Raw genomic sequence first — 13,125 nt, 5'->3', positions numbered from 1 at the left:
GTTTCATTCCTTTCAAGAATAAAAGTAACAGATAAAAACGAACCCAACAATCTAAAAGCAGTTCAAGTGACCAAAAGTCGCACTCTCTCTTTGCCAAGTGGGAAGGAAGAGCTGTTAATCGGTTGGTTCGATTTGATTCTGGTTTGGTTTCATCAGTTTGGGCAAATTCAAAACCAACTAAAATTTAACCTTGTTGATATATATATAATTATGAAGAAAATAATAATTATTTTTTTATAATTTTTAGGTTGTTATCGGCTTCTTATTGGTTTAGTTTCAGCTTTGATTTGATTTTAGTCAATTTCAATATATTCCGGTTTTGGTTCGTTTCATAATACTTTAATTCAAAGCCAATTTAATTAGCTACTGGATTGATTCGACCTGGTTTCACTGGTTTGAACTAGGGTTTGACATCCCTATGAAGAGTAAAAGATGTAAGGTACCAACCACAACCAGGCTTCGTAAGTTAAAAACTTAGAACCACCAGCTCCCATAGATCGACTTAAAATAAAACCTAATAATTATAATTAATTTTTTATTTTACTTTCTAGAGTCGACCAAAAAGAGAGAGATACGTTTCTTTTCTTTTTTAAAGGAATAGGGAATTTTGCAGGTACGAGGACAAAGGAAAGTTTTTCCTTCATCCATGGTTTTAGCCTTTTAGGTGTCGCGGTTTTCAAAACCCAAAAATTATCTAATAATGTATTTCAAGAAATCATATAAAATGTAGTCTGATCTTTGAAAAATATTTGACTGCTATGTGAATTGTAGCCAAGTAGTTGCAATTTACAACCATTTGTAACAACTAGGAAAATAAAATCGGAAAATACCCTCCCAAGGTGGATCAGCCAAGGTTCGATCTTAATCTTTCATCCATGATCTTAAACATCTGGACCTAGTATTTATGTATACTCGTCATCTCATCTTTTCAACCTTAACATTTTATGAGTCTCTAATATCCACCCCTTGAAGATCTCAAACATAATTCATGCTCAAAGAAAATGAAATATACAACTATACTTTGTCAGCGTTAAAAATTGTATACTAAACTTTTGAGATTGAGGTTGTATTTGGTGTAACTTTTGGAATGCATTATTGACTTAGAATGCATACCAAACTCAACCTATTATCTGTTGCAAGGCATTTTTGTCTTGGCTGGAAATCGATCAGAGTGAAGTAGGACTCAGCTTAACTTGGTGGGATTCAATATGTATAGAATCAGAATTGATGTGAATCTACCTATGCCAATTCTGTGGATTCCGATATGAGAGTTTTAAAACATGGCTCATACTGAGAGAGCCAATCAATCAGCACAAAAACTTTCTTGCCAAAATCAAATAAGAAAATAAAATCTTCTTCAACTTATGTGCTTTTGATGGCGGATGTTCTTAATCCACCTTGCTTTTTGCTGATGCACAGTTTCACTTTGCAAGATCTTGCATGATACAGATCAGAAACTAACTCGGAGGGAGCTTCGGAAAAGAGGCTCCGATGCCTAAGTCAGGCCTTAGCTCAAAGGGGGAAATATTATGTAGAGTGTTCAGTAAGTTGAGGGTCTTACCTTCCAAATTTACCAAGTGTCTATATATAGGCGTTGGTGGCTCTTCTCATTGGTAGAATTGTCTCCTTCATGGTCGATGTGAACTCTTCACCTATTAGTGGGCTTGTCCTTATCTTTTATTGAGTTGGCTGATCCCATAATGGTTAACTCAATCATCGTTGGTTGAATAACCGTTTAACCCGTGTCTGGTTGAGTTAGGTGTGTATGGTTAAGCTCAGAGACGGTTATGGACGTTGCCATCCTATGATGACGTGGATGCTCCTCATCATGTGGGGGCAAGAAGTGAGATTAGGATGTGGATACATCGAGCATAGTAGATGTGGATGATCAAGACGAAGTGGTTTGTCCTGAGCCACGTTGTCGCCGGTCCTTTCTCATACTTTCGAGGTATGTTAATGTCGGGCTTCATAGTGTTAATCAGCATGATCGAGCCAGATACCACCTACCAAAGATAGATTGGTGTAATAGTGGTATATCACTTTCATATGTTTCAATGGAGTTGTTGAAATCCTTGAAGGTGTTCATTATTTTTCCAAATCGTAGAGATCATTCTTGTAGATCACTCTCCATCTGATCTGATTGCAATGGATATATACTTTTATTTTGAAGTGAAATCAAATCAAATCAAAATTAGAATGGAAAGTTTAGTAATTATCAATATCTAATATGAGTGTATAGCTAATTCCAAAATTGATTATAAAATATCATTCAAAAATTTTAGGTTTGTAAAGATTCGGTTGTAAAGCATGATTGCCATATTTTTAACTAGGAAGAGGGATGGCACACCACTAATTTTGGGAAAAATTAGTTGATCAATTAATGGGTGGGTTGAGATGAGGGTGGCCTTTGGGTTAAGGGGAGCAAGAGAGTGACATAGGCTGGGCACCCTATCCCTTAACTTGAGAAGAGTTTAAGAGACTTGCATGATCCTGGCCACAAAAGTTTACATTTTCAATTTTAAATTGATTTCACTTCTCTCCGTTTTACTTGCACTCAAAGGTTCATTTTGTTCGCAAAAGAAATTGAAGGGAAGACGATCAATTTTGTAATCTTATATACCTCTCCTAATAAAGAAAAAAAAGAGGATGAATTCGCTGCACGTACTTCACCTGAACGTACATCTTTGGTGTCAACATCTATCCATTTTAATTTCATATATACCCCTTCTCACCCTCTAAATGGTAAAAATGGGACAGATGTTGACGATTGAGATGTACCTTCAAGTGAACGTGTATGCATGTATGCAGAGGATCTATTCTCATAATAAAATGTGTAAATTGAGGTTTGGATCCGTCTGGGAAGCGTGCACACGGGCTTCAAGTCTTCAACTAAGGAAAATATTTTCACACCCTGGCACATTACGTCCGGGACTTGTTTCCAGCCCAGCCCATTTAATTAATTGGGCTGGTGGGCCAAACTTATAAGAAAACTGTTTTAGTTTTTTTATCTCTTCTTACCTAGTATCTCTCCACCCATGGCGAAGACCATCAAACCTTGAATGGACTGGAGAAGGTTTCAAAAAGGGAGAAATGACAGCCCCACCTCCTTCGCAATGCAAAAATCTCACCCCATGTTAGATGCCTCTGCGGATATTCTAATTGGTCTACGTTGATCTGGTGCAGGGGCCACACAACCAGGTAGCGATCCTCCGCCCTAAAAATAGGAAGAGGGTTCTCTGCCTAGAATGCACAAGAGCATCAACATGGAGGGCAGGAGAGGAGAGGGGAGGGGAGGGGAGGGGAGGGGAGGTGGGTGGGGGAGTGGGGTACTCTTTAGAGAACCTGTTAGGTTTGCCTACTCAATTATGGGTCTGAATTGGGACAGGCAAATTGAGGTGGGCTGGGTAAAGGCGAAGCATTATTAGAGAGGTAAAATTGGAGGTGGCCGGTGGTGGTGGTGGTGGTGGTGGTGGTGGTTGCATGCGTCCGAACGGCCCCATGAACACGACTGTACAATCGCGAAGAGAATGTGTGATCGATCACATTCAGGTCAGGAAGGAGAGGGGCTGAGCATAGATCACTTTTGTTTTGTTATGTTTTGTTTGACAACTTAAGGAACTCTCCTCCGCGACTATTCATCTTTAGTGGGAGCTATCAAGTGCTCAACTCACTCCATTGTCTACAACTTTAAGGAGTTACCTTTTCTCACCAAAACAAAAAGAAAAAGGAGGAATTCTAAGTGGTCTCTTCCATGGTAAGCTGCCACAATTCATAGACAAGGATTTGGAAGTACCATTTTTGTGTCAAACTTTATAAAGTTTTTGCTTAAGTACCTCTATTTATTTCCAACTTCCATTACATTAATTTGTAAAATGAATTATAATATAAGACTCCCATAGCAAGTTGGTATAGTGTAGCAAAGCTTGTGTTTTAATCATTGAACCACGTGGTCAAAAAGTTAAAGGACATAGTGGAAATATTTGTGCTAGGGTGTGGAAATATTTTCAAATATTTTCCACAGACTCTAAGGTAAAATAATCATATATATTTTTTTTTCCATAAAATTGATATTTCAATTGCTTGTTGATTTTTTATTTTATTTTTTTTATAAAGGACTACTAATTTTCTAGATTTCGTCCTACAAATTTTACATCAAACTTGACCGTAAATTTTTTTACTTACGATTTCTTGAGAGCACACTTTGTTTCTTTGAATCAATCAAATATGACAGGTGTATCTATGAGTCTCATTTGATCATGCCCAGTTCTTACAACCATATAGTAGGGATTGCATGATTCAAATTTGGCTATTGCATTCGATAAATTACCAAGTTGAAAAAATTATATCAATGTTTGTTTGGAAGTGATAAAAAATGATGCAAGCTTTTCTTTTTAAAACTTTTTCGAGTTTTCTTCATTGTCAAGTTTTGGTGATGAATAGGTTTTTTTTGGAATAGTGTCGAAGACATTTCGAACATTATACAATAAGAGTAGAATGAATGATGACAACCCAATGGCTAGATTCTCTTCACCCAACTTGAAAAACAACTTTAGGCCAATTAGCCTATTGGAAGGCCCAATCCAAAATGAGTACACAGAAGACAGAACAATGTAAGCCCAAAACTATAGAAATTCTGAGGTCAATACTTAGTGGATCCACGGAGGCATTACACGGGAGATGTCATTTACAATGCTTGTTGGTTTTGGATCTTTCCATTTGTAAAAAACGAAAGAACTAAGAATCTTCTCAAGTAACAAAACATATAAGGCTACCACTGCTAGTGTATTAGAGCATGCAAGACCATTTGTAAGTGAATGTATCATCAATGGTCTACCCTAGTATTTAAAGGTAATAAGGTTCCACTCCTGCCGTCTACTCTATAAGTAGATACTGCAATCAGTGCGCTATGCACTAGATTCACAAGATAATTAAGTTTTCCATCAATCCAATTGTAGGCCTATCCACTATCATTGACCCTATGCCATGGATAGAGAAAGGTTTATTTGTCTAGGAAATCACAGTGGTTGCCATGATAATTATGAAACCGCATCTTCTTCTTTGTTCTTAGTAATGTGTTGACCACTTTAATGATGTGATGAACACCACCTCGTAAGTTGATCACTTTGCTAAGCCAACTCTTATCAATTTATCCCCATCTTTAATTTCTCTCCATTATTCATATGTAGATATTATCATTTTTTCTTTTAATGCATAGAGATTGTGCCATAAAAGGACGGATTCAATGATAAGATTGCTCCATTGCGACTATATGATCATAGATTTAAGTTGAAAAATAGTTTATCAATGAAGGTGAAAACATCCTCTACAGTGAGGTGGTGATGCAGTGAGCACCAGATGGCTAAGACGATCTCGGGGTGCATGCTCAGGGGTGTTCTCGGCCATCCAATGCTCACTGCACTGCTGCACTCACTATAGAGAATAAGCACTCTCAACATAGTAGAGTTAAGATTTTAGTTTAAGTTGCATATTTAAAAGCTATTGGAGCACCACAATGACTTTGGAAGCCGAAGGAGTTCTGCACTTCTGCCATACAAGGTATAGCAGATTATAAAATAAGCACGTCACAAGCAAAAATTATGTTTAGAAGTAAATTTTTTTAAAGGGAATAGAAGGATAACAATGATACACTTAAAATAAAGATAGAATTTGAAAAGTGAAGTCTTAAAAGGGGGATGTATTAATAAGAAGAATATTAATTGAATTGAAAATAAAGAATAGCCAAGTAAACCAGCATATGGAGAAAAGATGGATAAATTATGTTAATGTTATTTTAGTAAAAATAAGTTGAGGTCAAAGAAATTTGAGAGACATGCAGATAGAAGAAAAATGAAACAAAAAAGAAAATTTTCCGGCACACATCTTGAGTGAAGAAAGAATCTCTTTTCGTTTAAGGTGATTTGATGGGATTCACCTATAAGAGTCATGAAAGCTATGGATCAACTTAGAACACACATTTATTTAGTCATGCTCCCTTAGCAATTGAGGAATTCTCAATAATGAATATAAAAATTTATTTTTTAAATTTAAAAATATTGATTTCTCCTTTGAGTATTTCTCTTTGCAATCAAACAGACTAGGAAGGAATGGATGGATGGGAGAAATTGAGAAACAACAGCTAAGGCTTTTTTTTTTCTTTTTGGATAACGAACAGCCAAGGCATTTGTATCATATTCCATTTGCCGACATCTCATTAACAAGCCACCATTAAATCTCTTGCCTATTATGTGTTTCCTTTGTGAATTGATAATAGCATTAATGACGATTAATTGTTCCCCATTCAGAGCCAAGCCGACCTCGTCCACCAATCCAATTCGAAACCGCCAGAAAACTTTATTTTGAGTATTCTGAATCTGGATAAGATTCATGTATGAGAATAATCTTGAACATTTTTTTTCTGTAGCTTGAAATTTATCAAATGATGAAAAAGAGAAAAATAGATTTTAAATATACAGACTAAGAGCTTAGCAGATAAGCCTGATCCACTCTCGAGTATTCTTGACTATTCAACCTAAGTTGTCCACATATATATTTCTTTTGATGATGAGCTGTACACATACTTTAAAGTATCAATATCAATGAGATAATTGGATTACTATACCGGTATTACCCCATATATTCTCTTTTTTTTTTCCCTCTAGAGATTCTATTTGTTTTGTTATAACAGTTTTGTATAAATTACAAGATTTTTTTTCTAAAAATTCTATTTTATTTTCATGTATAAAAGGTAGGAAAAGAACGTTTTCTTGTAAAATAGGATTTTTTTACTGATTATCTTAATGTAAAATTATTATTAAAAAAATGAAACCCTTAATTGTTTCATTGTAAAATTGTCTTTATAAATGATATTTTACATTTTTTTTAATCAACATTTTCTTACTGTTCTTGTATTTTCTTTTATATAAAATCAAAACACTCCTCTTTTCGACCATATTACATGGATAACAAACGAAGTCTAGGAAAAAAAAGCCTCAAAAGGTTGTATTCATTAAAAATCAAATTCAAGAGCAAGTGAACTCTCGATTGAAATGATGTATATGAGGTAACATTTTTTATTTTTTGATTAAAATATATGAACTAGCATTGACGAGTTAAATACCAAACTTCTTATTATACATATAAAAAAACACAATATTTCGTCATAGTATAAGAACATAACCAACAATTTATAAATACAAAAGAGAATCCTAATAGATCAATGTAAAATACGTTAAAATTACATATTGATTACTGAACATAAAAAGAAATGTAAACTAATAATTAACATTTTTTTTTAGTTTAAAATTTTGGCTTCACTTCTCTCCCCACTAATTTTTATTACAATCAAATAGAACCTTCTGTATATTAACATTAATGCACCCATCATGCCAGACAAGTGAGTAGCACTTGGCCTTATAGATAGTTGTAGACCGACTAGGTAAGGTTTGGTGGCCTTGAGTCTCTTGACATAAACGTGAATGTGCCAGATGGTTTCCAGTACTACCTTGAATTGGGTCACCCAACAAAATGTCCGGCTTATTAGGGGTAGCCTCCATTAACTCGTAAGCTTAACATTATATCAATTCCTGTTTATTAGGTTTATTGTACCGTGCCGTTATTTTTTTTATTTCACAGTGGTGCGTTGGTAATTTAACATATCCTTATTTCTAGGTGGATTAGGCACTTGACCAGGTAATCTTCTTTTTGCCAAATCGATAATAATGGAAGAAAATAACAGGATAGGGAAAGGGTTTCCCGTGGGGGAATGGAATGACCAATGATAAGGCTTAAGAAAGTATCCATAGATAGAGTCATGTTTCCTTTATCGGAGGAATTTCCATAGGAATTGTGATTTCCTTACTCTATAAAATGGAAATTTAATGAGATAGGAAAGTTACCCAAATCCAGTCACCTACCCAAAATAACGAGTCTGTATCTTATTTAACCTCTTCCTCTTCATTCCCTTCTGAGTCTTCTTCTCTGTCTTGGTCTCTCTCTGTCTCTTATCACTGCTTTGCTCCCTTCATAAATCATAGGTATGTTTCCATTACTCTTGTTGGTGTATTAGTTTTTCTCTTTTTCTCATATTTGAGAATTCATTATGTCTAGTTGTAATTCCTTTTTGTAGATAGCAAAGAATGGAGATTAATCTGAGATACTTTTGGGTTGTGATATTGTTGTGGTTTGTACTGAGAAGCGACAATGGTGATCATATGTGTGTGGAAGCATCGCACAAGGTTTACCCAGAGTTGCAGTCAATTCAAGCCGAAATCGTCAGCCCACTTTACAGAACCGCTTATCACTTTCAACCTCCTAAGAACTGGATTAACGGTACCCTCTTGAGTTCACCTTTTTTTTTTGGTTTTTTTTTTTAATTCTTCCTTCTTCCCTCTTCCCATCTTTTTCTTCTTTTCTGGTCTTTCCTTACTTCTGCAACTGTGCAAGGAGTTAGGAGGATCTCTATAATCCCGGAATGGATCTTCTAAAGAAAATGCTATTATCAGGGGAATTCGTTTTTCTATTTTTATTCATTATTATTAATATTAATATTATTATTATTATTATTGTTTTTTCCTTTGTTTGAGGGAGTTAGATTTTAGAAACCGTCCGCGTCTGGGCGTATTTTAGAACAGTAGAGTGAGGAAGGTACTAACGTGCACTTAATGCGAGTAATGATAAAGATTCTTTTATCATGCTCCTTTTGTCCTATGTTTTGTTGTAGATGACAGTTTTGGCTTTTCTCGTGTTGGTATCGGTTAGACACTATAGGGGGTGATACGTAACTTAGAATTTGTTTGGCAAATTACAGATAAGAAAATCATTGCCACCATTCCACCGTTTCAGAAGGGTCTTCAAATTCTCATATGGAATCATCAACTCTCTCTCTCAGAGTCAAACATGTTTATCTATCAGGAATTGAACTAGGACTTGTTTGGTTGCTTGGGAATTAGGATTAGAATTATTATATAATCCATTTTCTTTTTATGATGTTTAATCTGATTTTGGATCAGATTAAGATATGCATCGAGAAATGTTATTGAAATTACACAATCATCTTTAATTTCTATTTTGATATATTGAGAACTCCAACTAACCAACCATGGTTTTCATATGGGTGGCTTACTCGAGATCCCACTTGAACCTTAGAAAATTCAGATTGGATTGATCACCTTTTGGTCGGTTCTCAATCTTTTTAGTGGTAATCCTATCCCCAATGATTCTATGATCCTATCGATCTACTTCTAAAGTTGTGTTCGGTATTTGATTTTTTTTCTCCTTTACTTACAAAAATGATAATGAATGTGTAATCTATTTAAAATTCTTATTATATTTATAACTATATTCATCGTATGTACTTTTTATTTATTATTTATAAATCAAAAGGATTTGTTGATAATCATTTTTGAAATGTTATGAAGTTATTTCCTAAATCATATTAGACAATAAATACAAATATATTTGACTTAAAATATTCCTTTTATTACTTTTGCAACAAGAAAGAAACTTACATGGTTATATGCATACGAAGATAAAGGAAAATAGTACATATAAATAGGAGGAAGTTAAAGGATATCAGTTATAATTATCCCTTAATTCTAAGAAGTCATCCTTGCCTTTAGGAGTTTCATCCAACAACAATATTGAAGGTAGAGAATCTCTTTACATTGGGTGAAGAGAAACTCAATCCTTAAAAAATTATATATTTTTTTGTGCCCCTAACATTTGTGGACCATTTGTGGAATTTGGATTGAGTTAAATTAGCAATGGAACAACTATCTAGCTTCAGTTGGTTAAGCTGGGGTCTTCATAAGCCTACACTTACCAAGAGGTCTGGCCGATACCTCCCCCCATATAGAGTACGTATAGATTAAAAAAAAAAAAAATTAACATTTCACAATAGCCCACTAAAGAGTTGTCTTACAAAAGAGAGGGAGAAACTAGGGAATGACTAAAGTGGCAAAAGAATCGATCCTTGACCTTCAGGGACTCCTACAATAATCTATTATTGGAGGTGTCAGAATCCGACCCCTTATCGGTCTTATTTCAGATGATTTCGATCTAATCAATATAATGCAAAAACTCAAAAAAACTGACCAAACCAAACTAAACCAACTGCTTTACACTTTTTACATTTATAATAACTTTTACAAGTTAACAATTTCAGCCCAAGCTACACTCTAATATCTCTCATTCAAAATAAGAAATGCTTCTCTGATACCTTCGACTTTTGATGCTTAGTTTAGTTTTTATATATTCCATTGCAATTTTTAATGTATGTTCTTTGTTTTGCATATGCTGGACGGCATTCTTTCTGACCCCTTGCGGAAAAAACACAAAATCATCAGATCCAAATGGTATTAATACTTGAGTTCTTAGTCCTGGTTCATAACACTTGCTTTCTTTGTTTTGGGTCTTGATCATTTTTTTGTGTTTCTTCTTTGTAACAGGACCTATGTATTACAATGGCATCTACCATCTGTTTTACCAGTATAACCCCTATGGCTCAGCCTGGGGCAACATTGTATGGGCCCATTCCATATCATTTGATATGATCAACTGGATCCAACTTAACCCAGCCATATATCCTTCCAAGCCATTTGATGTAAATGGATGCTGGTCTGGATCAGCCACAATCCTCCCTGGAAACAAACCAGTCATCCTCTACACTGGAATTGATGGCCAAAAGAGGCAGGTCCAGAACATAGCATTGCCAAACAACCTCTCTGACCCATACCTCAGGGAGTGGACAAAGCCTGATTTCAACCCATTGATAGTGCCCACCATTGACCAGAATGTGACCGCGTTTCGTGACCCGACCACCGCATGGTTAGGCCAGGATGGATATTGGAGAGTCTTGGTGGGCAATAAGAGGAAACATAGGGGAATGGCTGCCTTGTATAAGAGTAGAGATTTCAAGCATTGGTGGAAGGTACAACACCCTTTGCACTCATCAGCTGATACTGGTATGTGGGAGTGTCCAGATTTCTATCCAGTTGCTTTGCAAGGGGAGTTTGGGTTAGAGACATCTGTGAATGATGTTGGAATCAAGCATGTATTGAAGGTGAGCCTTGATAACACCAGGTATGAATACTACACAGTGGGAAAATATTTCGCTGATAAAGACCAGTATGTGCCTGATAACACATCTGCTGATAATGCAATGGGGCTGAGATATGATTATGGTAATTTCTATGCATCAAAGACTTTCTTTGATGCTGGTAAGAACAGAAGAATCTTGTGGGGATGGGCAAATGAATCTGATACTCCCGATGATTCTACTGCCAAAGGATGGGCTGGTATTCAGGTAATAAATTCTTAGCTCTTAGATTTGCTCCATTACTTAATGAGATGGCTAGGAACAGATTGTTATTGTACAAATCTTTATCTTTTCTACAGACAATTCCAAGGAAAGTATGGCTTGATGAATCTGGAAAGCAATTGTTGCAATGGCCGATCAATGAAATCGAAACTCTTAGAGGAAAAAGTGTTCAATTGGGAACAGTTCATCTTGCGAAGGGAGGACTTGTCGAAGTTAAACCAATCACAGCAGCACAGGTTTGTTTCTTTACTTAATTAGCTCTTCCTCGACTTGCCATTAACTTAAGCTTATCTTTACTCTTTTGGTGTCACCGTGGTCTTCACAGGCTGATGTTGAGGTTACCTTCCACATAAACAATTTAGACAAGGCTGAGCCCTTTGATCCTACTTGGGTTGATCCCCAACAACTCTGTGGCCAAAAGGGAGCTACTGTTCAAGGTGGGTTTGGACCATTTGGGCTGCTGACATTGGCTTCCAAAAATCTAGAGGAGTACACATCAGTTTTCTTCAGAGTTTACAAAGCTAAAGACAAGCATATGGTGCTTATGTGCTCTGATCAAAGCAGGTTTAATTCTCTCTCTGCCCATAAGATCCATTTTCTTCAACAATTATTATAGTAAATAGCTTTCTTATTGATTTCCTTTGGTTTTGGCTTCTCTTGCTATGATAAAAACAGTTCATCACTAAGGCCAGAAGTATATAAACCATCCTTTGGAGGTTTTGTGGATGTAGATTTGACTAAGGGGATGATATCTCTCAGGAGTTTGGTATGGCTTCAAACTATGATGTTCTGAGCATTATGGGTCTTTCTGAATTGTTATTTTCTTTTTCCTTGTTTCTTTATAATCATGGATTGTATTTGTATACACAGATTGATCATTCTGTTGTGGAAAGTTTTGGAGCTGGAGGGAAGACATGCATCACATCTCGAGTTTATCCATCTCTAGCAACTAATGAGGATGCACACTTGTTTGCCTTCAACAATGGGACTGAAGCTGTGGAAATCTTGAAGCTGAGAGCATGGAACATGCACAGACCTCGGATGAACTAATTAATAAGAGATTTGAATAGACTAGATTTAGGCTATTTAGATGTTTAGAAATAAAACAAACCATTGACAATCATTTGATGGTTGTTAGATCTTTGTTTTAGCAGTTTAACTAGATTTCAGAACATTTCAGTAGAATAGACTCTTTAGTTAATCATCAATTTGCTTTGCTACTTCTATTATTGTATTTCTTTTCTGATGATAGTTTCAATCTCTTGCCCATGGGCATCTTGGCCGTCATATGATCAAACAGAATGGAATTTTTTAATTTACCAGTAGAGGTAGGAGTTAGTTGATGGAACAAGACTCCCGCCAAGACTCCCGCCACTGCGGATCTAAGGAGGGTTATAAATCAGCCAATGCAAGGTGTGAGGGCTCCCAATGCACGAGACTCCCACCCCTACGGGTCTAAGGGGGGTCATAACTTATGTGGTCTTACCCCTGCTTTCTGACTCAAGTCGCAGCCACTGCATTGCAATGGAGAAACCTGTGTGGCAACTCTCTAGATCACGTCATATATAACAAGTTGCAACTTACGACTCTCTCACCACACTTTCGGATTCACAATTTCATTTCCTATACAAGGACCGATATGTAATAAAGACAATAATATATGGGTCGCAAGTCAAGTCCTGGTTTTAGTGTTTTAGATGAACAAGACTGATTAAGATATGGATCGGTATCGGTAAGGATCGGTTAAAGATTGGAAATCATACAATTTCCGAGATCGGTTAGGATTGGTCAATTTTTTTTTTTTTTTT

At 35.9% G+C, this 13,125-nt stretch overlaps 1 protein-coding gene across 1 annotated transcript; it reads left to right on the top strand.

The window, feature by feature from the left end:
* Nucleotides 1–7,762: 7,762 nt before the first annotated feature.
* Nucleotides 7,763–12,604, top strand: LOC122087350 (beta-fructofuranosidase, insoluble isoenzyme 1-like). Its single transcript, XM_042656441.1, has 8 exons — nt 7,763–8,033; nt 8,126–8,328; nt 10,344–10,352; nt 10,446–11,302; nt 11,395–11,553; nt 11,643–11,881; nt 11,993–12,083; nt 12,188–12,604. The coding sequence occupies exons 2-8, from the start codon at nt 8,136–8,138 to the stop codon at nt 12,365–12,367; spliced, it is 1,728 nt and encodes a 575-aa protein (XP_042512375.1). The 5' UTR covers nt 7,763–8,033; nt 8,126–8,135; the 3' UTR covers nt 12,368–12,604.
* Nucleotides 12,605–13,125: the final 521 nt, after the last annotated feature.

The sequence above is a fragment of the Macadamia integrifolia genome, chromosome 8 (assembly GCF_013358625.1).
Source record: "Macadamia integrifolia cultivar HAES 741 chromosome 8, SCU_Mint_v3, whole genome shotgun sequence".
Taxonomy (NCBI): Eukaryota; Viridiplantae; Streptophyta; class Magnoliopsida; order Proteales; family Proteaceae; genus Macadamia; species Macadamia integrifolia.
Note: the sequence above shows the minus strand (reverse complement) of the source record. Positions and strands in the feature narration are given on the sequence as shown.